Source organism: Sabethes cyaneus, chromosome 3, assembly GCF_943734655.1.
Source record: "Sabethes cyaneus chromosome 3, idSabCyanKW18_F2, whole genome shotgun sequence".
Lineage (NCBI taxonomy): Eukaryota > Metazoa > Arthropoda > Insecta > Diptera > Culicidae > Sabethes > Sabethes cyaneus.
Window position 1 is genome coordinate 236,632,621 of NC_071355.1, and position 24,335 is coordinate 236,656,955.

The window sequence follows — 24,335 nt, forward strand, 5'->3', positions numbered from 1 at the left end:
TTCGTCTGCTTGTCGGCGACTTTTCGCGGTCTTTTCGCCGCCTCTTCATCGTCTATTTGCTTTCCTTGGTCGCCTTTTCGTTATTTTTTCATTGTTCTTTTGGCACTTTTTCGTCTTCTTCTGTCATCTCTTTTGTTATCTTTTGTTCGAACTGAGCGTCTCTATGTCATGTCGTCTTGTTACGTTCGTTTTGCAACCATATTTTCATCGTCTTTACGTCGTCTGTTCGTCGGTTTTTGACTTCTGGAATTGTTGTCGCTGTTCTGGTGGCTTTTTTCGGTTTTGTCCGTCTTCTTGTTACTGTTAAGGCGTGTTGTCGTTGTCATTTTACCGTTATTTCTTCGTTTTGTTAATGATTTTTTCTTCGTTTTTGTCGTCGGCTCACTATGTTTCCGTTATCGTTCCATCATTTTTGGAGCATTTTTTCGTCATCCTGTTTGTTTTTTAACTGGCTTTTTGTCGTTCTTTCATCGTCCATTTGTTGTATATTTTCGTATTTTACATGCTTTGTGCCTTTTAAACGTCACTCTGCATTTTTTCGCTTTTCAATCACTTTTTGTCGCTGCTTTGGCGCTCTTTTATTTTATTTCCGTCGTTTTTTTCGTAATCTTTCGTCAAATTTTCAGTGTATTTTCGCCAATCTTTTTCATTATCTTATTTTTCACCGTCTCTTCGGTTTGTTTTCTTCCTATTTTAGTCATCATTTCATGGCCTTTTTGTTTTTTTCTGAAGTTTTAAATGTTCAACAGCTTCTAATTATCGCGTAAAACGATTAATGCTAAGTAAATGCTAATTAATGCAAATAGGACAAAGATTCCAGCTACTTGGTTATAAAGAACCGCTTTGTTCGCTTGCCAGTAGTGAATGAAGTTCTGTCACATTTTAGAAGTCATATTAGTAGCTGTTAAAATGAGCAAAGAAATGGCCTTTTTCCTATACTCCTACCAAGAAATAACATTAATTTGAATATATCACGGTCAGAAAGCGAAAGCCTGGTAAAAAAATTTATCTCTGTCTATCTGTGAAATGTTTGTAAATATGCAAAGAACAAATGCCCAAAAAATTTTCAACAGTCGCGTGAATAAATTCAAGTGAATAGAGTAGAATTAAATGAGAAAATTCTTTTTACTCATATTTCAAAAAAGGCTCATAAAAAAGGTTGTTATACGTATTTTTAAGAAATGGAATAAAAACCTTCATAGTGAATTAAGAGAAAACTAAAACTTAGCCAGATTGAGTTGGTTTCTATTGATAACAATAATCAGGCACTGATTTTTTCTTTTCCAACGAAACCTGGCAGCTCTTCGTTCAATCCAAAACACATTCGCCAGTTTGCTGCATCGCCTCATTCGTGCAATTAACAGGACGGACGTGTGAACTGTGGCTTGGCAATTGTTTGCTTTCCGTGATTTCTTATGAACTGTTGTTTGTGCATTTCTCGTCCCGAGAATCTTTGGGGAAATGAATAAAAAATTAAGAACTTCTCAAATCCGGTTTTTGGTATTTTTATTGGTGTGCGCTCTCCGCAAGACAGGACAACAACCGTGTGATGTCGTTGAGCAGCTTTGGGCATTTGGGTCGAATGATGTTCGTCGTGCATTTAGCGAGAGATTCGATTGAGAGATTTTTATTGGAAACCTGTCGGTTTCACATATTTTCAATAGATTTAATGACGCGTTCAACAATTAAACTCTCATTTCCTCCTCTGCAATTACAACAAGTGGAATGACCTCCGTGCAAATAAGCTGGTCAGTACAAGATTTTATTGACCGTCAATTGGTTATAGAAGGATCGGATATGGGAAGACGATAAATTTTTGATAATCAAAATGGGCCGACATGTTCGATAAACTAACTAGTCCACGTAAATGTGTCAATTATGCGTTCCAATAGAAAATGAAAATTTCATAAGCTTCATGCAACAGTAGATGTCCAAAAAATGTTTAAAAGAGATAAAATATAAAATTGAGCTGAGTAGATAACAAAAAATATATTTGAAATATGGGCTAAACGCTTTATTTTTCGAAAAAATACCCATAAATAAACACCACCTGCATACCGCGTCATTCAAAAATATAATAAATTTATGAATGTGCGATAAAATGACGCAAATTTCTTAACGATTCACCATTATGATTTATCTTAACTCTAGACCACGCAAATGTCTTAAGTCAAGTCAAGACTAAAAAAATTCGATACGAGAAAACATCAACATATTTCAACAAAATGCCACTCCGGACAGTATATTTTTAGCTACGGTGGAATGACATGTGACTTCACCTACAATAACAGTCTGCTGGCTGCTGAACGTACGGCGGTGTTATTCTCTATTTTTACTGTTGCAGCAACAACCAACACGACTAGAAAACCCGCAAATATCATGGATGGATGAAGGAAAAACATTTCCACCTGAAGGAAAACGAACCGTGTATAGCGTCTTCTTACTTGGGCTTTTCAACATTTTTTTGCGCTGTTTCGCTTTTGAGTTGGAAAATGTTTTGCCGGAAGATATCGGCCGCTAACATTATGCGCAATGCTTGTTTACGTTAGTCACTAGCGTTCAAGGTTAGCAACGGTAAGAGGCGTGTGCGGGGGCTAGTTACTAGTTGCATTCTCTTGTCGTTCACTTGAGTTATTGGAAAGTCTAGAGTTGTTAATACATCTAATTGTAACATCAAAGAGGCGAACCAGCCGCAGGCTGAAAACCTCTCTAATATAGAATTAAAAAAAAAAAAAAAAAAATTGTAACATCAAATTTCTTATTTGAAACATTCAAACAAGATAACGTAAGTCAGACACAATGATTAATTAATCATTGTTACATTCCGGACGTTGAACTATTTCACTGTCCATTATCAATATTAGGATTTTGAAAAATTTTCAACTTTGTGAGAACTGTTATCTTTCCCTGTCTTTTTTTTCGTATAAAGACCATCGAAGATACAACTAAGCAAAAATCAAAATTCCAACCAAATAAAACCGCTCTTATCAGCCCACAAACCAACGTCAATCGATTTTTATCAGAACAATTATAATTACAGCTAAACACAAGTTCGTTATTGTCCACTTACCCTTCAGTGGTGATGCCGGCATTTTTGGAAACCGTTTCCAAAAATATGACCTCCTTCAGATCCGGAGCTGCTTCGGCGGCGGCTGGCCTCTCCACTAGGATATCTTTTTTTCGCGAACTCATTCTACGTGCAGTCCGGTCCGATGAAGCGGACCTTTTCTTTCTTACTCGTTTTACGATCGCATCACTTTCGCTTGCTGTACCGTTGTCGCCGTGTGGCGAATCACGTTCACCGTTCACTATCTCTTGAAATTCACTGACAATTTTAGCACTTTGTTCGTGCGCATTATTAACCATATCTTCCAATCGATGATGGGGTGGAGCATCGGGACCATGCCTTGTCACCGCTTCGCGGCGATTCTGACTATCGACATTGGACAAATTTTCTTCCTGCGCGATTCGATGCTGGCGAACTGGTTTCGATGCTTCCGATGCCACCATGATAAACAATAAACCACTGGAAAAGAATGAGTGCTTGTTATACTTTATTGAAACATTTCAATTCCTTAGAAAACGGGACAGGAAAAGCCCATGACTGTTATTCTTCATAAATCTATCGTAGCTCAAGGACTTTTCTACTAAAAATGACTAAAACCGCTCTTACCTCGACACTAACGAAACCAGAAGCAAAGTGCAGTAGGTGTAGCGCAATTTGGGTTTCATTCTTTCGAAATCGGATTAAATTATCAGTAACGGATGCAAGAAATCATCTACCGCGAATTATTTTTTAAAGCACCGAGAACTATTCAGGATATGCCACTGTACGCTTTATCCCTTCACTCTACACGTATTATGCACCGTTGTGTTATCTGTAAAAAAACACGCACCATTTACCGACTGGCTACCGAAGCCCATTGACGACGCTTTTGGAAAATAAATAAAGATATCTTTAGAATTTTCACATTATTAATACAAGAGCGAACTTCAATGAGTTGGTTAAAATTACAATCACAAAAGTGTTTTGTGTTTGACAAGACATCAGTAATGCTTCCGAGCAATCACAGTTGCCAGATTTGCTTAACGAATATTCGTTGGTGAATTTTTTAAATTCCACCAATTTTACACGGCAAGTTTGTCCCCACGATGATAAAAACAACAACTTTTGTTTAAAGTTGCAACTAAATTAGGAACAAAATATATTGTATTTTGCATCATTATGTTATTTTATCGCATTGAAGCATAAGCATCATACCATGCAACTAAATGATTAGGAAAAAATAAAATCAGGTGGCACTGATCATACATGGGCAACACTGACGTGTACTTTGCGCGCTTTGCGCAACTTCTGACAGATTTCATATGGGTATGAAATGTGTGAACGGTGCTCATGCTCATGCAATTTGCTCCCTCCCGGGAAATTACTTATCAAATATTTCAGTGTTCGGCCATTTATTTATTTTATTTCAAATTCAAAACTGCATTTGTAAAATCGCGTTATAATATTAGAATTGTATAGTAATTGAAATAGAAACGCAAAATTTGAGCACATTTTTGTCAAAACTGTGCTTTTTTAAAGTCGGCGAGCGAGTGCGAGATTGTGTGTAGAACGTTGAAGAACCGATTATGTACTTACATTTTTATTTTTATTTTTGATGATCCAGTACATAATGATAATGCCCTTGCTCTAAAACCGTGACTTTTGTGGGGTCATAATTCATTTGCGTTACAATAATATGCCTAAAGGGAGTGTAATTTCAAGGAAGGAACACAATAGTGAAGGTTTTATATTAAGAAGACCAAAAAAGGCAGAATTTCATGAAGAGACCCGCGCGTTTGTAAAAAAATCCAGAGCCCAGAGTTGCTCATCGACGAACATGAACAGCTAATCAACTGCTGCATCGAGCAGGAATCGATGATTCAGAGTAAGTTTAAGAAATAAAAGATTTTTTTATGTTTTAAATTTGGAAATTTTCTAATCATTGTCAAAGTGTGTGTTTTTTCTCTCCACTGGCGTGCCCAGGTTAGAGCACATGCCCCATCTTTCCATTAAAATTTAACATTATTACAAAATAATTTCTGTAACCGAAAAGTTCGTTGTTTTTAATTTCATCTGCCACTACTTTTGCTATAAGTAAATTATTTGCGTAAAAGCAGTTCTAGTTTTAAGTACAGCTATAAATTACACTTCGAGTTTAGTTTTAAGCCTAAATTTAAGCTTGATTTCAAGTCCAACTTTCAAGTCTAGTTTTAAGTTTAATTACAAATACAAATGCAAGTGCAATTTGAATCCAATTTATATCCAATTTCAATGCTGGAAGTCCGTCTCTTGTTGCTTCTAGTGAAAAAAAAAGTACCAGGCAAAACTAAACTGAACAAAACTGAATAGAAAAAGAGGAAAAACGCAAGAAAGAAAAGAATTGACATGAAAAAACTGCCGAAAGAAAAATCGTGAAAAAATTGGACGAAAAACGAGACGTAAAAAGAGAAAGAAGATTAAAAAGAAATGTGGCGAAAATAAGGAGAGTGAACAGAAAAATGGAAAGAATGGAGGAAGAATTAAGAGAAAAGAAGGAAAAACGATAAAGGAAACGAAGAAAATGAAAAAGAAAATGAGGACAAAAGGAGAAAAAAACGTAAAAGGAAAACAACGGGATAGGAAAAAAGGAATAGAATAGGAGAAAATACAAGAGCAAGTAGATAAACTAGAAGAGAAAACGAAGAAGATGGCTCTACGTTTGGCTGAAAATAATAACAGAATTTGACAAAAAAGGAGGAAAGTAGGACATGCTAAGAGGAATGAAACCGACAAAAACAAAAAAATAGACAGAAAACAAAAAGCAAGACGAGAAGAGGGAATAAAAGAGAAAACAGCGGGCAAAATCAAAAACAGGAAAAACGAGGGAAAATGATACCGAGAAAAAACAGGATGGAAAAGGAAAAAAACGACACAGATAAGATGGGAAAACGGGAAAAAATAGATAAAAAATGAGACAAGAAAGGGAAAACGGCACACAAACAAAAGCAGAAGAAACCAAAAGGAAAAGGAAGCATAGCGAGAAACAAAATAGAAAATCGATAGAGAAAATAAGGCAAACAGGAAAAAGGTGCCCAACGGGATATAAAAGGAGGAATAAACATAAAACAAAATGTAAATGGGAAACGGGAATAGGATTTGAAAATGGGACAGAAAGGAAAGACAACCAAAAAAGAAAAACGGACCAAACAACGAGCCAAAACTGAAGAGAAAAAGTCGGAAAACTGGAGATAAAAAAGGAAAACCGGATAGCAAAGAATAATAAGGAAAATAAGCCGAATACAGAATAAACGCGAAAGAAATGGAGAAGAACAGGACATCTAAAAGAAGAAAAATGGAGCAGACGAAGACGATTCTCAAGAAGGAAGAAAGAAAAAGGCTAAACCGTAAGGAAAAATGGAAGAGAAAAGACGGAAAATGGGAAAGAATATTACAAAAAATGAACGGGACTGACTATGAAAAAGGGACGAAAACGAAACGAAGAAAACAGAACAATGAAACGAGACGAGACAGAAAAATAGAAAAAAAGAAAAACGGAAAAAAAGAAAAGGAAGAAACGGAAGGAAAACAAAAAACGCGAGCAAATCCCAAGAAAACAGTACACAATGGAAGAAAAACGGAAAACAGCAGAAAAATGGGACTGGAAAAGCAAAAAAGAAAAGAAAAGAGCTAAAGCGTATTACAGAGTGAGACAAAACATGTTAATCTTAATTTCAAGTAAAGCTTTAGGTCTAATCTCGTGGCCATGTTCAAATTCAAGTCAAATTTAACGTCCAATCTCAAGTTGCATGTCCCATTCTAAATCCAGTTTCAAGTCTAATTTATTTCCAATTTAAGTAAAATTTAAACTTTTTTTTAAGTCCAATGATTTTAAATCCAATTTTTAGCAAAATTTGAATTCCATTGTTAAGCCTTATTTAAAATATGTATAATTCCAAGTCTAACTCAAGTCAAATTCAAATTCAATGTACTTCCAATTTAAAGTTCAATTTTAATTCTTGGATTTGTTCTTGAAAAATTTCAACTCTAATTTCTTGGATTCTTTCAACTTTAATAACTTGGACTTTATCTTCAACAAATTCAACTTTAATTTCAAATTCAATTTGAAATATAAATCTAGGTCTAATTTCCCAGACTATATTATGTTTATGAGACAAGCTCATTGATCAAGCAGCCGGATGTTTATCGGAGTTTATCGAGAGTTGAATGCCTTTTAGTTCTACTATCTCTATAACTACTCTCACGTGTAAGTGGGGAGACTAAGTGGGGGATATCAGCATACCAATCTTCTTGCTATCTTTAGTTCTTCAAGCTATTACCATTGGAAGACACTATTGTTGAGCTAAACTTTTGATTTTTCGCTTTAAAAGTTGGAGCGGCGGAACTAATTTTGAACACACCGAACCCATTTTCACCCGCAAGGTGCTATTTTAAGCAATCCTGAAATCTGAATTTTTTTACGTCCCGTTAAAAAATCCCTCGAACTTTTCCCCCTATTCAGTAAGTTCGCGTTCCTATCCGCGACCTACTAATCGGCATCTGATGCGTAATCGGCATAGCGTATCGGCATAGATGCGTAAAATGCCATCTGTCTAAATTGTTTATCGGGGCATACACTCACCACACCGTTCGGCAAACGGTATTCGTCGTCTCTTTTATTCTCTGGTGTTCTTATGGGAAACTGCGAGTTTGACGTCTCACTCGCTGTTCATAAGGATGGTGGGAGAACAAAAGAGGTAAACATATAGCAGTACAAACGATCCGAGTACAAACGATCAGAACAGTGTTGTCAAAGCAAATAACATTGAAACACATCGTTGCTTTATTAAATCACTGAGAAAATCTTCGAAAATTATAGAAAAAGCTGTCTAATAAAGAAAAATTAATTATGAACATACATTTCTCTTGAAAGTATTGAACCACGTTTTCACCATAGGAGGTTTCAGGTAATTTCAAACTTAAAATTCTTATTTCCAGAACCGAAACAGTGTCTTGGCAATACGATAGTTCTTCAGTTGTGCTGCAGCTGCTGCTAGTGGTGAACAGGTTCCGTCAATTCAGAATTTGTTTTCAGTTTTGTTAGAAAATAATAAAACTTTTGGCTAGTGACAAAGCCTTAGATAATAGAAAAAAAGAGACTGAATAATATGGTATGTGACAATTGAGTGCTTGACTTTCAGAGTGGTTGTAATCAGTGCTGGAAATTTGATGAATTCTTTAGTAGCGAGGTGGCGATTGCTGAAGAGCAGCTGAAAAATATACGTTTTTGGACAACAATTTTTAATTCATCATATTTCTTGTCGGAAACCCAGTAAATTGTGTTTGTGTGAATCAAATGTATGGTTAAGTGATTTGTGAAGATGATCCTATCAAAATATTTTGAAAATATGAATAAAAAAGTGCATTTTCGGATCATTTATGTTCAACTGATTAAAATAGGTAACACTGCTTAACTCGTTCCTTACCCTAAGTTGTAGCTCAATCACATGTATTCGTGACAGTAGTTAGAGAGATAGTAGAACTTAAAATTCGAAATAGTCATGTTGGAAACCTACAAAAATATATTTTTACAAAGTTTGTATTTAATTTCCTTTTCCTTCTCCTTTCGTGATCGCGCTATTTCAAGTTTTGCAGTTTGTTAAAAACCCAAAATGAATGTTTCGATGAGATATTTCGGAAATAAGTCATTTAAATGTGAACACCTTGGTTGTTACCCATAATAGTATTATAACATTCATATTCAACTCAAAGTAGAATAATTCACGTAGCAAGGCGCCACTTCTGTCACTTTCTGTTCAATTTACCAATTCAAGGCATCACGTTCCACGGTGTAAACGATCCTGGTTCTGTTTCCTTAAACTGAAATATTAAAAAAAAAATTTTGACAATAGAAATGATTGAAAATGAAGATCTTTAATCTCGAATCCCACCTTCACCGTGATGCTATCCTGACACGCTAGCCGGATCCTGGACGAGGTCGCCGGTGAAACCAAATTGAAATCGTCGCTTAGCTTTTCCTCCTTTCGTGCGGCGGAGATGGCCTGCCGGATGGCAAAGAAAGCAGACGATGCCAAAAACAGTGGAGGCTCGCCAACGGCTTTCGAAGAATAGACCGCTCTGGGATTCGGTGCTCCAGTCATCAGCGATACGTTGAATTCGCCGGGAATATCGGCAAAACCGGGAATTTTGTACACTCCCGGCCCTCGGGAGTAAACCGTTCCCGTTGGAGAGTACACCATTTCCTCCAGCGTAAAGAGACCGTAACCCTGCATGAAGCCTCCCTCGATTTGTCCGATGTCAATGGCGGGGTTGAGGCTAGATCCAAGATCCATGACAATGTCAGTACGTATCACCTGATGGTCTCCCGTTAAACAGTCGATCTCTACTTCGGTGCATGCAGCTCCAAAGGTGAAATAATTGAATGGATTTCCAGAGTTTGTGGCAAAGTCGTAGCCAATGTCGGGTGTGGCGTAGAATCCAGTCGCTGACAACGATACTCGATCGAAGTAAGCTTTGTTAACCCAGGTATTCCAATCTCCATCAGGGTACTGCTTTCTGTAGGGTTCCAAACGATCGTAAATGATTTTGCAGGCATTCATAACAGCCATTCCGTTTAAATCCGATCCAGCGCTGGCCGCCGTTGGCGGCGTATTTGGGACTTTATCCGTGGAGGTTTCCGAAATGTGTATCTTTTCGAATGGTATTTTCAGTGTCGCTGCCGCAACCTGAATCATTTTGGTGTGTAATCCTTGACCCATTTCTGTTCCACCATGCGACAGAAGAACCGCTCCGTCCTGATACACATGGATTAGCGCACCAGATTGATTCAAATGGAGAGCTGTGAAGGCTATTCCGAACATCGTAGGCACAATGTCGATGCCTCGCTTTCTCCATCGGTGTTGTCTGTTGAACTGCTCGATTTCGGTTCGCTTTTTGTGGAAGTTTGATGACTGGATCACTTCGGTCCAACATCTGTGGAAAAAATTGTACAGGAAATAAGCAAGCACTGCCAGAGCATAAAACATACCTTCGTACGTTGCAGTTTACGATGGGTTCGTTGTAGTGAGTTTTGTCCCCTTCCTGGTACATATTTAGCTCAGCCAGTTCGATATAGTCCCGTTTTAAGTTCCTAGCCAAGTGTCGCATCATGGTTTCAGCGGCTAACATGCCTTGAGGTCCTCCGAAACCACGGAAAGCCGTATTTGAAGGCAGATTAGTCTTGCAAACCCATCCTTGAACCCGCAAGTTCGGAAACTTGTAAGCATTTTGAATATGGAACATAGCACGTTCGAGAACCTGTCGGTAATATGAGTTTCAAGTATATGTTGTTAATGTTTATTTATCAAAACCTACCGAAAATGACAAATCCATCGAATAACCTGCGTTGTTGTATGCTGTGAAATCACCAGCCAGCAAGCGACCGTCCTTATCTGCACCGACTTTATAGGTAAAGTAAAATGGATGACGAGTTCCGGTTATGGCCATATCTTCGTCACGATCTAACATACAGCGAACGGGACGACGGAGCGTATAAGCTGCCAACGCGACCGGAACAGCGAGCATCGCAGCTCGTGATTCTTTTCCGCCGAAACCACCTCCTAATCTCTTCACCCGAGATACCACCTTGCACGATGGTATTCCCAGAGCATGAGCCACGTGCTGCTGTATCTCGGTTGGATGCTGCGAAGAACTGAACACTTCGATTTCGTCGGAATCCTTAGGAACAGCGACACACGCTTGGGTTTCCAGATAGAAGTGCTCCTGACCACCCATTCGGCAGTCTCCTTCCACAACATGAACAGCTTGCCGGAATCCCTCGTCGATGTTACCCTGTGCAATTTGCTTAGGATATCCGGGATAAAACGATTGCTTCTTGATGGCATCTTCGATAGTTACAATAATTGGAGACAGTTCTTCGTAACTAATTTTGACTTTACGAGCGGCTTTCTGTGCGATAGTTTGACTGTCCGCCACAATGGCACCTATTATCTGTCCTTGGCTGGTTACTAAATCGTTATAGAAGACGTATTCATCATGGAAGACGGGTCCACATTTGCCCTGTTCGTCTGTCAAATCCTTCGCGGAGAAGAATCGATGAACTCCTTCGATGGCCAACGCTTCCGTCGGATCGATTGAGAGTATCTTGGCGTGGGCCTTCGTACTGGTCACTAGTGCCAGATACAACTCATTGCCGTATTTTGGAATATCATCACAATAGACCGCTTCTCCTGTCACTTGTTTGTATGCCGATGCATGAACCTTTGGTCTTCGAATTGGATCGGTTGTGGGTTGATTGGTGGAAACTTTTTCGAACAATTGCGTGCTTTTCGGAATCAAAGTATGAAAAGTGTGAGCACCACTTTTCTCTCGATCTGGAATAGGCTCTCGACTAGGGAACTGTTTCGATAAAGCCTCGCTTATGGTAAGATATGCCTTGAAAAACAAGCTCAACGTCAATGATCTGCGATAGAGGATCATTCCTCCAGGAGCACTCGGGCTCAACGGAAGCTCGTCTACCAGCAAGGTGTTAGCCTTTTCCACTAACTCGCTGTTCCATTTCTGTTCAATCATAGATTGGGCTGTTTTCTTAGCAAGCACCGTCGTTGGTGCCATACCACCGAAAGCCATATGAATTTGTTCTACGATATCCGTTTCCGGTTTGAACAATACATTGAAAGCTCCATTCACGATAGCAATATCGTCGTCACGACGCTTTGCCTGCTTGAAAGCTACAAAGTGATGGTTTTTGTTCGTTTTCGGAACGAAAATAGACACCAATATTTCATCCGGCCGAATTGTGTTTTTGCGATAACCAGTAAAGAACCCGTCTCCCATGTGTACCTTTCGGTATCCACCATCCAAACTAGCTACTTCCAACCTGAAAATGAAATCGGATGAAAATCAGACTTATAATCCATTAACAAAAACGCTACTTACTGTATTCCCGCAGCAGTAAAAATAGGATTGAGGTCCGAAATTGGACTACCGGTCATGATATTTCCACCAACCGAAGCCACATTTCTGATTTGTTTTCCCGCAAAATAATGCAACATATCCACGATCGCCCGGTACAGTCGGGTTTCGCATTCCGGCCGAGTTGCGATTTCCTCCTTCATAACACGTTCCATCTCCATGAGCGTCACAGACGATCCAACCCTTAAACCGTCGGTCAATTTATCGATGCGTGTCATTTCGGCAATCTGAGTCGGATTGGCCAGAACCGGGTACTCAAAATGCTTGAACTTAACCTCAACACCCACCTCGGTATTACCAACAATGATCTTCGCATCCGGATGCTTCTTCTTAAGAGCTAGCAACTGATCAAGTCTTGTTGGTCGATACCAGCCAGTTGTCTTCGATCGAAACACCAACGCTTCGTCGTCCAATTTATTTGACAATTTCAATTCCGGAGGAAATATCGGCTCCTGGGACGGGTCAAACGGCGTAAATTCACTGACATCAAACAATTTATCATCTATTTCCGTTGCACACCCGTTAGCATTTCCGTTCATATTTCTACAACATTTGTCGCCCATGGCGCAGGAACCATTTTGCATGCCACCAAACTCCTGCGTGAAAGTTTTGTATCCTTCAAGGATCGGCCGATAGCCGGTGCACCGACACAGATTGCCCTGGAAAGCAACCTCCAATTCTTTCATCGTCGGTACGGGCGAACTGCGCAGCAGGGCATACATAGACATAACGATTCCCGGCGTACAGAAACCGCACTGCGATCCGTGTGCCTTGGCGATCCTCTCCTGCACCGGATGCAGGCGAGTTCGGGTACTTCCAATGCCCTCCACCGTGGTTACCGACATCCCGTGTACGCCGCAAACCGGCGTGAGGCAAGCGTTAGCAGCCACGTGAAGGATACGGTTTCCGGTTTTTCGATCGATTTTCGAAATCATCACGGTACACGCACCGCAACCACCCTCGGCACAGCCCAGCTTGGTACCGCAGAGGCGCAATTTGTCGCGCAGGTATGTCAGCAGGGTACATTCCGGATCCGGGTTGGGATCAACCACCTGCCAATTGAAGACGGAGGAAATTGGATTATGGACATTTTTGAAAATCTATCAAATGGGCTAATGACCAAAACTAATATTACAAAAACTCGAGGTCTGCTAATTTTCCAGAAAACTCGAGAAAAGTTTTTGATTTCCTCAACCATCGTCTAGCCGAAAAATTTACAACTGTTGAACCAAGTGTTGTAGAACAAAAGAAAATTTATGCAAATGCAAGTAAATTTTCTCAACCATCTAAAAAAACACTGTCCAAAAATAATCTTAACCAAAAATTTGCGTGGTGACGGAGATCTTCACAGAAAGGTCAGAAAAACTCTGTTCTACCTCATGGAAAATTTTTAAAATATTTTTTCACTTAGAACTAGGGTTGCCAAATCTGAAAATTACAATCCGTCCTGCTTTCAAAAAATGCGGGGGTTGTGGCAGCATATTTTTAGAGGATTTAGTAGACAGTTTCCCGTGTAAATGGGATTAACAGTCAGTTGTAGAGAAAGCGAACGGTAGGACATCATAGTCGAAACCACAACGAACATTGAATGGATTATTGAAGATAGCTAGTTTCAGAGTGATAACTAATTGCTTCTGGTGCTGGTGATCAATTTAATGCATATTACCGCCAGAAGCAAAGTATTGTCACTGCAAAACCGGTTATCTTCAATAATCCACTGCTCAGGATTGCTAATAAATTTATCAGAAAATTTCAGAAATCAGGCAAAAAGTACAAATCCGGCTTCATATGTCGGAAAACCAGCCTTTTTGCAGGATTGACCGGCCACCGGCTTTGCAAGTGAAAAACCGGTCGGGCCGGCCAAAAACCGTCTACTTGGTAACCCTACTTAGAACTAAGTTTCACAGAAAAATAGAGTAAGTAGGTTACAACCCTAAAAATGACACAGAAACGCTAAAGCCTCGATACATGTTCATTATTTTGTGTTAGTAGATAGACACATGGTTCCTTCGGCAAAGTTACAGAAAATATAAAGGCAAACAACTTTGCTAAAGAAATCACAGTTCTATCTCTATCGAGTGCAAAGCTATTATAGAGCATTTTGTTTAGAAATTCTTCAGAAATTAGTTTTTCATACTTTGCTTATGTTAGTTGCATTTTACAAGAATATATGGTTCTAGGCGCTTATTGAAGGACTCAAAACACATGTTTCTGCAGAAGGTTGCAAACCTCTTGGACCTTTCCTCACAAAGTAATCGGTTATTTAAGCTTTATTTTTCCTTAACTGCACGAGCCAAAAGCGATAACTTTGAAAAGAAAGGTCCTAGTGATTTGCAATCTTCTGTAAAAACGTGTATTTTGGGTCCTCCAATAATCGCCTAGAACCATATATGTTCTTGTAAAATGCAACTAACATAAGAAAAGTATGAAAAACTAATTTCTGAAGAATTTCTAAACAAAATGCTCTATAATAGCTTTGCACTCGATAGAGATAGAACTGTGATTTCTTTAGCAAAGTTGTTTGCTTTTATATTTTCTATAACTTTGCTGAAGGAACCATGTGTCTATCAACTAACACAAAAGAATGGACATGTATCGAAGCTTTAGCGAACGTGAAACACATAAACGTATGCTTGCCGTATTCTTATTTGGGTGGTCAGGGACAAGCGAGACTCATACAAGTTTATAGTACTCGACTTAAGCTTTAAGATGAAGTGCTGATTTCATAAATCCGCTTGCTCCATTTTACCCATGGGCTCGTGAAGCAATGGAAATTTATAGCTTGAATATGCGATAACTCAGCAAGTAAAGGTCCAAAAGATTCGCGGTCTTCTGCAAAAACGTGTAATTTGAGTGCTTCGACAATTGCCTAGAACATTGTATTCTTGTTAAACGCAACTAAGAAAAGCTATTTATGAAAAATCAATTTTTAAAGAAGTTTTAAAGAATATGCCCTAGAGTTCATCACTCGCTAAAGATAGAAATTTTATTTCTTCAGCAAAGTAGCTTGTTTTTACATTATTTACAGCATTGCTGAAAAAACTATGTCTATATTTCCTAACACAAAAAAGTTATTTTTTATTTTCATTATAGTAAGCAAAGACTAACTTTTGACAATTTTAGGTTAAGGGGGATATTCATACGAACAAAACTGCTGAAGACCATATATGATAAAATGAAAGCAAAATAAACTAGGAAAAAAGTTCCGCTTGTCGCCCTTTTGGACCACTGTGCATCGTAAGGATGCCGCACGACTGTGCAGTGTAAATCGTTCTCTTCAAGAACCCACCGGAGCCAGGAATAGAACGGTCCAACGTACTAGACAAATCAACCAGGTGGACGCTCAACAAATTGGCGACGAGTAGCCTAGGTCCGAGTATAGTGGAGAGGAATTCTTTATACGGCAAGAGCCACCCCGGCTTTAAGCTGGTAGAACCTGGTGAACAACAAGGGCCGCACTAAACTGACATAGAAATGAAAAATAATACAGAAATTATACACAATCGGCGTAAAAAGAAAAAAAAACAGGAAAACTATTCAAAAGTTATATAAAATGGCACAAAATGTTCAATAAATGTAAAAAAATAAAAAAACACAAAAATGGTACAAAAGATTAAAACAGCAAAACAAAACTAATACCGAAGTGAAGTATACAGAAAACGTTCTAAAATAACCTTGAAGAAATATGCGGGCCGATAGTCGAAAATAATATATAAGTGACTTAAAAAAAAGACTTAGAAAAGAGTAATACAAAAATAAAGCAATAATAAAAACAAAAAAAGAAAACAAAAATAGCATTCAAGAATTGAAATACAGTAGTAACCCGATTTGGTCACTCCCCGATTTTATCACTCCCCGATTTTGTCACGTTTTTGACCCGATTTTGTCACCCCCGATTTTGTCACGTTTTTTACCCGATTTTGTCACGCTTTTGATTTATCAAAAGCTTAGTTTGAAAATCATTTTGAAACATGTCAAATGTGTTAAAACACTGTGAAAAGAACTGTGTTGATTATCGTGGAATTTTCACAAAAGTTGTTTCTTATCTCCACAACTATAATAGCTAAAAGGTCACTTGGTTTGGCAAAGTTCTTTATAATCATCTTCTCAAAAATTTTGTAGAATATTGTTTTGCTCTATCTCTTACTGTTTGAAAAATAAATTTTCTATCTTACTTTTAGGGGGGTTAATTAAAGAAAGAGCTTTTTACGCTATGAAATTTCTATGAACATAGTTAACCAGTATAATCAACCATTCCGGCGCAATTAAAAAACGCGAGTTTTCATACCTGTGCGGCTGTGCTGTGCACAGGTGACAAATGTCCACAGAGAGGCAGATGGAAGTACGAAATATCAAAAAGTGAGCAGAATGAAATATATGTAGTTCGTTCTAAGTTATCTGCAAAAAAATAGAAATTGAAAAAATACCCGATTTTGTCACTGTCCCGTTTTTGTCACCCCTTAATTCATCATGGGGGTGACAAAATCGGGTCATTACTGTACCATATTACAGAAATGATACAAAATGATATAAAAATGACACCAAAACGATACAAAAGTAAGAGAAACGTGATCCAAAAATGATGCTTAAAAGATAAAAAAATGACAGAAAATGATATAAGAAATAATACATAGATAATGCTATATTAAAACAAAACCAAACACAAATATAACAGAAAAAAATTTAAAAATGGCACAAAATGATTCACCAAACAATACGCAAATAAAGTAATAATGATACAAAATATGTAATGAAAGTCTTTTCATTACATTCATAAGACACAAAAATAACGAAAAACTGAACTGAAAAATGAAAAATATTTCACAAAGAATACAAAAATAACAAACCAAAATAATAAGCTATGAAAAAAACATAAAAAGGTGCAAACATACCAAAAGATATTTAAAAAATCCAATACGACAGAAAAATGCACTCTGCACTGCACTCAAGTCTTTTTTAGAAGGTTTATTTCTACGATTTTTGAATTACATGGTTTATTTTTCGACGATTTTTAAATTACCGCGTTTCTTTTCACATTTTTTGAATTCACGGCGTTTTCTTTTACACGCCACGTATCCGTCGTGTAAAAAAAGGCTTGAGAGTAATACAGAAATGGCACAAGAAATAATATAATAATAACGCAGTAATAAAACAATAAAAAAGACAGAAAAAGAAGGACCCCATCACCCCAATAATCACAAACATAGTAGGAAAACTCAAACGTAAATGATACTAAAATTGTAATTTCATGACAAAATTGACACGGAAACGGCGCACGATACCAAAAAGACACATTTACTGAAAGAAAAATGAATCAAAAATCACGAATATTATACTAATCACATTAATATCAACGCAAATGTAATACGAATGAATTATACAAAAACTAAAATGATACAAGGACTGTAAAAAGAAATACATTTGTGTGACAGACACAAAAATGATACAAAAAACGCATATCACAAAAATATCATGAGCAAAACATAAAGTGTCTAGGAAAATTGAGGTAGAACTCTGGCATACAAATATTTTACTAAATTAAGATAAATTTCAGTAAAAAATTAAACTCGGTAGAAGTAGTTTATATATCGATCAAAAAATCGTACAGCAAACTAGCCTGCAAATAAAACTGCTCTGATACTTAAGTGCTGTCTTCAACAACGCACTACTTCAGCCTATGGCATGCCAACACATATCTAAGTATAGTGGAAACCGTGGAAACTAACTAATTGGATACAGCGACATTACAGATACGACGAGACGCTCCATTCTCCTGTCTGTCTTGGTTCAGTAATTTTTCTAAAACAGTAAACCAATCTATACAGTCTCGGTATACGAGACTGACGAGCCATCGATCATAATAATCTCGTTGAAGGCTTGATTCTATTTGCTTTGAAAACAACGTAAATGCGCAAGGCAACAACGTATGTCCTGCTCCGCTACGAGATGGCTAAGCGTTGCGAATTTAAGAATAGACAAACACGCTCACTACTGATAAGACAAGCCTCATCTTTTGACAAAACAAACTGATGCTAGGTACCACATGCAAGCAAGCAAAATGTTGACTTGCTCTTGAGTGGCAAGCTTAAGCTTTCGCTGTAATATAGTCACGACCATAATTTAATGCGTCAAACGAACGTGTGCTCATTGATTTCCCTCGCGGGATGAGCTACTCTCGTCACTTTTGCTTTCGTTGCGTTCTAGCTCGCGTTCTAGGATGGTTTAAACTGATAAGCTACAACAGAGTATCCACCAAAAAGTTAGGGTAAATGATTTTGAAATGGACCTAGTCGAATTCTGATCTTGAATGGACCTATTTTTAAATAAGAATTTTAGGATATAATTATCAAGTCTTTGTACTGTATTTAGCTTTTACGTTTATCTTTAATCATTTCTGAACGTAAATATACTAAAATTAAATTAAAATTATAGCCAAAATCACTTTATTGCCGCGTATTTAAAAGTAGCTGTTTTTCAGCCTTTTTGCAGTTACCATAGAGTATTTTCAAACTGTTACTACCCGGAACCCTTCTGGTTTGAAATAAAACAATACTCTTAAAATGATGCTAAAATATGTGTAATTTCAATTTAGGTATTTAAAAGTTCAGTAAAACCAGTAAAATCTTCAAATTCCTTAAAAATGTTAACCCCCTTTTTTGATCTTGAATGGACCTAGTATTGATTTAAGAATGGACCTAGTTTTGCGCTCCGAGACATCACTGGCGGTAGCTATCATTGCCTACCACTAACGAACACGCCGTTGTATATTCCATAAAACTGCTTGTTGTCACTATAGTATCTCCGTTTATAATTAATCTATAAGCACGGGATATTGAAAGTAGGCTTGATTTATAGCCTAAATAAAAACTTAATTATATTGATAAAACTAACTATCACTCATCCTTTTTCGTAGTTGCTTCATAGTGTTTGTACATTGTAGCCTCTAGTTTTGAAACTAAAAAGTCTTCCTAATTAGTTAGCTAACATATGTCATTTTATGCTTAAAACAATATAAACTTAATTTATTCTCAGTATTGTACAAAAATTTTAACCATCATTGATTAAAAGATAAGATGGATCAAAAGATAAGAGGGATACTAACTGCCTTCTGTTAAGGGGGCATAGTACCTTTTCAATTTTTTAAAACCTAATTTTTTTTTTATTATTTCGAAAGATTAACATTTTGACCATATATGCTTGAAGTCGTTTGCATGAATTCCAAATATTGACAAAGTTACAGCTATTTGTACCGCGCATGGAGCGATTAAACAACGAGTAAAAACTTCAACGTCGTTTTCTCGAAACCAGGTTTTGAAAGTCGGTAGCATAAGTATCTCAAGAACGGCTCAAGCAATTCTTATGATTCTTTTTTTGTTTGAAAGCCAACAAAATTATCTAGTGTTTGACCCATCCTTTTCTTGATAGTGTAATTTTTGAATTTTTTAGAAATGTTTAAAGTCAATTTTTTCGCTTAAAACCATACTTTTATGTTTCAATGTCCGCCATTTTGTTATGTGTTCGAATTCTAAAAAAGGATGGATCAAACACGAGATAATTTAATGTTCTTTCATGTCGTTTTGGAATTTTTCAATTCGGATAAGGCCCCCAGCGCCATTCCATGGTACCGCAATTCATGGTTTTTTTGAACGACTATCTTCAAGGAGCCGTAGGGGCAAGGGGAAGAGGTTCCCTTATGAAAACAAAATTGCAAATATTAGTATAAAATGCAATGTTTCGAATGCAAAAAAACCGATTCAATTTGCCTTTCGCGTTATCGAGAAAAAATGATTTGAAATTAGGCAAAAAATATGGTATAAAATGTACTACGCCCCTTAAAAAAGAGCTATTTTTGTTTCATTTGCATTTAGCACAAAACCAGTTACACTTAAATTTTTCAATTGGATTTTACGTATTTGTTTTAGCACGAAGCATAAGTGTAATCTATATAATCTATATAAGTAATCTATATAAGTAGAGCAAAATTTTCCCAATTTGTTCGCCCTAAGTAAAAAAATTCCCAAATTATGCTAAACGGGACAATTCTTGTATCATTAAAAGTAATGCACAGAAGAATGAAACAAGTTATTTGAGAATACAATTCTGCAGATTTATATATAGCTTTATTGTATAGGAAACTCTAATATTGGAACTTCGAATTGAGTTACGAAGCTAATATTCCAAACTCTATTTAAAGTGGTTATCCATGTTTAACTATCTACAGGCAACATCGTAAAAATGGTTGGAATCATAAATTTTTTTCATGGACAAATAACGTCCTGTATTTTCCATATAAATACAGCAAAAAGTTTTGCTGTAAGTTTAAGTTTTGACAAAACTCAGATGAGAAATAGTTTAAACACGTTAATCAAGCATATAGCAAAGCTTCAAAACACCTTTAGCACGCTGACCGAAAACCCTAAGGCCAATAAAATTCAACCGGATTCTTTAGTCACAAAATCATACTCGTCTGAGTAAAAAGAAGCAGCCACTTCTGATGGTTAAGAACGCCAACTTCCTCACCCTCGTGAAACTTTGTGATGCCCAACCGCCCTACAAAATTACGCGGTTTGGCAATAAAATCATCTGTGCGTCAATGGAGGATTTAGAAATTAGGTAAAGGCCTGGATAATGATATGGTGCAAAAAATATAAAATTTGGATCAATATCTGGACCATTTTCGAACTGGATATGACTAAAAAAATAAAATTGTATTTGATAATTTTCTAGTTTAGTTAAAATAATTATGAGGCTCAGAATAAAGTAAAATTAGGCCATTACAAATATTTTATAAAGTTTTTGTCCTTCCGGTGTTGGGCCACTAAAGGGGGGGGACAAAGTGAATTTTTTAATCGAGCAAAAACATGGGTTTGAAGCATTTTTATTTAAAGTTTAAGCGTGAAAACCAAATCTGTTCTTGCTTTTAATATATACGTTATTATTTTCCATGCAAAAATGTACGAAAAGAAGACAAAAACGAGAGAATTTTTTTTGGACGATTTTCGGAAACTCCGAATTCGAATTTCCATTTCTGTTTCGTGCTAGAAGTGTTAAGTACACTCATTTTTCGAGCTTTCAGGCTGTAGAGCCCACGGACAATTGATTTTATACTCATATCCTCCAAATTTTGTTTAGCCCCTCGATTTTTCAAGCCAATTTCCAAAGGGGGGGGGGGGGGGGGGGGGGGTGACAAAAACTTAAAAAATATTTTGCAAAGGCCTTATATTCCGCCGATAAGTAACAGTGACAGATAGATTAAAAATCAGTTTAGTAAAATATTCAAAATCATGCAACCGGACTAACGTTGTACTACGTCATCCGTGGTCGTATCTTATACACAACCCCTCTGATTTTTTTCTTGGGGGATGTAAAGTTTTCTTTAAGCACCTCTCCCCTCTGACTTGTGACAAAATTAATACCTCCTTGTCTACCGAAATTGAGTGACTCTGAGATCTAAAATATTCATTTTTGAAACTTCCTATTTTCTATCTGGTACAGTTCTTCATCGACTATCATTTAAAATTAAAACCTAGTATCTAAGCTTACCTTTAAACCTAGTAGAATTACCAAGTCTAATTTTTTCAAGCACCATTTACAGTATGATTTCGAATTTGACAACAAATGCGTGTCGCCTATGTTGCCAAAATCGAAACCGTGGCAAAATCTAGACTATTTTTCAACTGAAAAAATTGCATATAAATGTGTCAAAAATTGAATAATTACCACTAATTAACGAATTTTTCACGATTGCAACGGTTTTATATTCAAAATGTTCGACAGGGGCTGTCGCAAACCTTTAGATGCTTTGCAGTAAGACGTAGTCCTACGTCAGTAAAAGTCTGACCTTTCGAAATATGTAGTCACTAAATAAAAACTCGAACCCCACTGTACTTGATAAACTACGTTTAATACAAGTTATATTACATATTTTTAATGAATGGTTTAAATTTTTGAAACTAATAGGCGACATAATTTTTTTATGACGTGGAAATCGTTTCAACCATATCTGAACAACAGGTAATAATAAATTCCCAATATACAAATGTCACACACAGATACATACACAACCCATATCAAGTCACTGAAACATTGTTCAATTGTTGGGCTGACATAAAAATAAGACCCTCGGTGACTGTGACTGATTTCAAATTTTTCAACCGACTTTCATACTTTTCTAACAGAGTATAAGAAAGGTAAAAGCTGTTCAACCTTGTGTCCTATTAATAAATAACAGTAGTATAGTTGTACTATTAAAAAAAATTCTTTGTTATTATTTTGTTCATTTACATGGAAGAAACTATGACAATCCTAATTTAGGTCCATTTCAAAATCAAAAATAGGTCCAATTCAAGATCATGTTGGGTCCATTCAAGATCAAAAAAAGGCTTTGGCAAAAAACGATATATTTAATAAAAGTTTCATCAATTATACATTTTTAAAGTACTGATAATGTATAAAAAAGGTGGTACTTTCCAACAAATAGTAACATCACCACATATTATTTATAAATAACGAGTAAATTGAGCAGGAGTGCGAGTGGTGGTGTTAAAAAGCGCTAAATAGGTCCATTCAAGATCAATTACCCTACCTTCTTTCCATTGACGAAAAAAATCAATGCCTGTTGATCTCGAAATTCGTTCAGGATTGCATCCTCTCTATCGGACGAAGGCATTCTGCAGTCTGGTTTAGTGGCACTTAAACCTAGTATCAATGATAATGATACGATTCACGGTAATTGTTTTCCTACGATAAGCGTTCCGTAGCACAATAATAAACCTGTGTGTGCACACTTGTTGCCACAAAATAATTTTTCTGTTTCACTGATTCTTGATGGGCACTATCTATCCGAACGATTTGAGAGCTACGGGAAGACTGGTTTCCTTCGGTCGGGGTTCAGTTGATTTTTGCTTCACATTATCTCGTTAGCGTGACCACAGACAGGGCTTTAAACTGCCCAACACACTGAAGAACCGATACATGTGGAATGAGCGATCGCAAAGATTCATAACAAGTAACTGAAGAAGCAAGAAATTTCAAATTATATGTATCCTTTATTAGACATAGATACAAAAAAATTATAAATGTATCTTGAAGTACACAATCTGATCAATTTGTGTGATCCTAAATCACAAACTTTTGTAAAAAATAGTGAAAGTTTTGATCCCAATCTTCATTCACTTTCTGAGCCACTCTACCCCATGATCATCAAGGAGTCTGAGTCTGAGTCGTATTAACCTGCTCGAGTATCTGAGGAGAAACGCTTAGATGTATTTGAATCATTTCGAAGGATTTTGTTCGTATACCCTACAAAGTGGTGGAATGTCAATACCTACATACAAATATATTGATTTAATATATGTTCAATATTAAAAAAGTTGAACAAATCAGCGCGCCAAAATATTTTTCATCGTTAGATTAATCATCTAAAATACTTAAAATATTAAATATATCAAAATTGTGAGCAGTTTTATCTGATAGTCTTGGCGCTATATTCCATCACCTTCTGCTTTCTAATTCAACAAATTTGTGTACAGGACAACTGCGCACGTTCAACTTTAGTTCTTCCCAGCTTTTCTCCTACAAACCATATGGCACATTTTAGACCATGCGTCTAAAGGGCGGAATAATCAGAAAATGGTCTGACATGCTTTAGTTCACAATGCTTATGAATGAGATTCTGATATCATATAGGGGATTGCGAAACGGCTCCGGTTGTGAAACACCCATCATTTTTGACGTGCTTATTAAACTAGCACTACCAAGTTGCTACCAACGTCTCGTCTCATTGTGCTCCAGCTTTTGAGTAAACAACAATAAAAATACAGCCTATAGAATGTTTTGTAGGAAATGTGGTAAAAAAAATGCCGAAAAAAGTTTTTGTAGAATGTTTTGGTATTGTTTCTTTTTTGTGTATCAAATAGAATAGAAAAAGGCAGTAAAGTGCATATAACCTAAGTTTTGGACCTCTATTTCATCACACAAACAAATTTTAAGCGAAATAATTTACTCAAAACATATTATTTAAATGTTTACAAACTGGCGTCCGCCACGGTTGTGAAACAGTTAATCTAGCCGCTAATGAAACATCCAGAAAATCAATTATTCAATACTTTAATGATCACAAACATTTTCAATGCACTTCTCAGGCGCTTGAAAGTGAAATCCGCATATTTGAGCTCTCGAACTTCCTGTTTTACATGCATTGAATACAATTCAGATTTGATTGATTAAATTAAGAAACAGATTAATTACTTTGCAAGTAAAGTGTTTTCCGTTAATAAATGAATGCAATATTATATCTATATGTTCTTCTTTATTTTTC

At 36.7% G+C, this 24,335-nt stretch overlaps 2 protein-coding genes across 3 annotated transcripts in view; both read right to left on the reverse strand.

The window, feature by feature from the left end:
- Positions 1–4,000, reverse strand: part of LOC128744628 (SUN domain-containing ossification factor) — a 50,176-nt gene extending 46,176 nt beyond the window's left edge. For both annotated transcript variants that reach the window (XM_053841778.1, XM_053841777.1), the window contains exons 1-2: positions 3,674–4,000; positions 3,071–3,526 (exon numbers count right to left, since the gene is read on the reverse strand). In XM_053841778.1, the coding sequence (XP_053697753.1) occupies positions 3,071–3,526; positions 3,674–3,732 (515 nt within the window). In that variant the 5' untranslated portion in view covers positions 3,733–4,000. The remainder of the gene's footprint in view (positions 1–3,070; positions 3,527–3,673) is intronic.
- A 4,755-nt stretch (positions 4,001–8,755) lies between these two features.
- On the reverse strand, positions 8,756–22,865 carry LOC128744508 (xanthine dehydrogenase). The gene is made up of 6 exons (XM_053841570.1): positions 22,602–22,865; positions 11,981–13,068; positions 10,397–11,921; positions 10,071–10,339; positions 8,974–10,015; positions 8,756–8,902 (listed from the first exon to the last, which is right to left on the reverse strand). Exons 1-6 carry the CDS (start codon positions 22,683–22,685, stop codon positions 8,852–8,854), a joined length of 4,059 nt encoding a protein of 1,352 aa, XP_053697545.1. The 5' UTR covers positions 22,686–22,865; the 3' UTR covers positions 8,756–8,851.
- Positions 22,866–24,335: the final 1,470 nt, after the last annotated feature.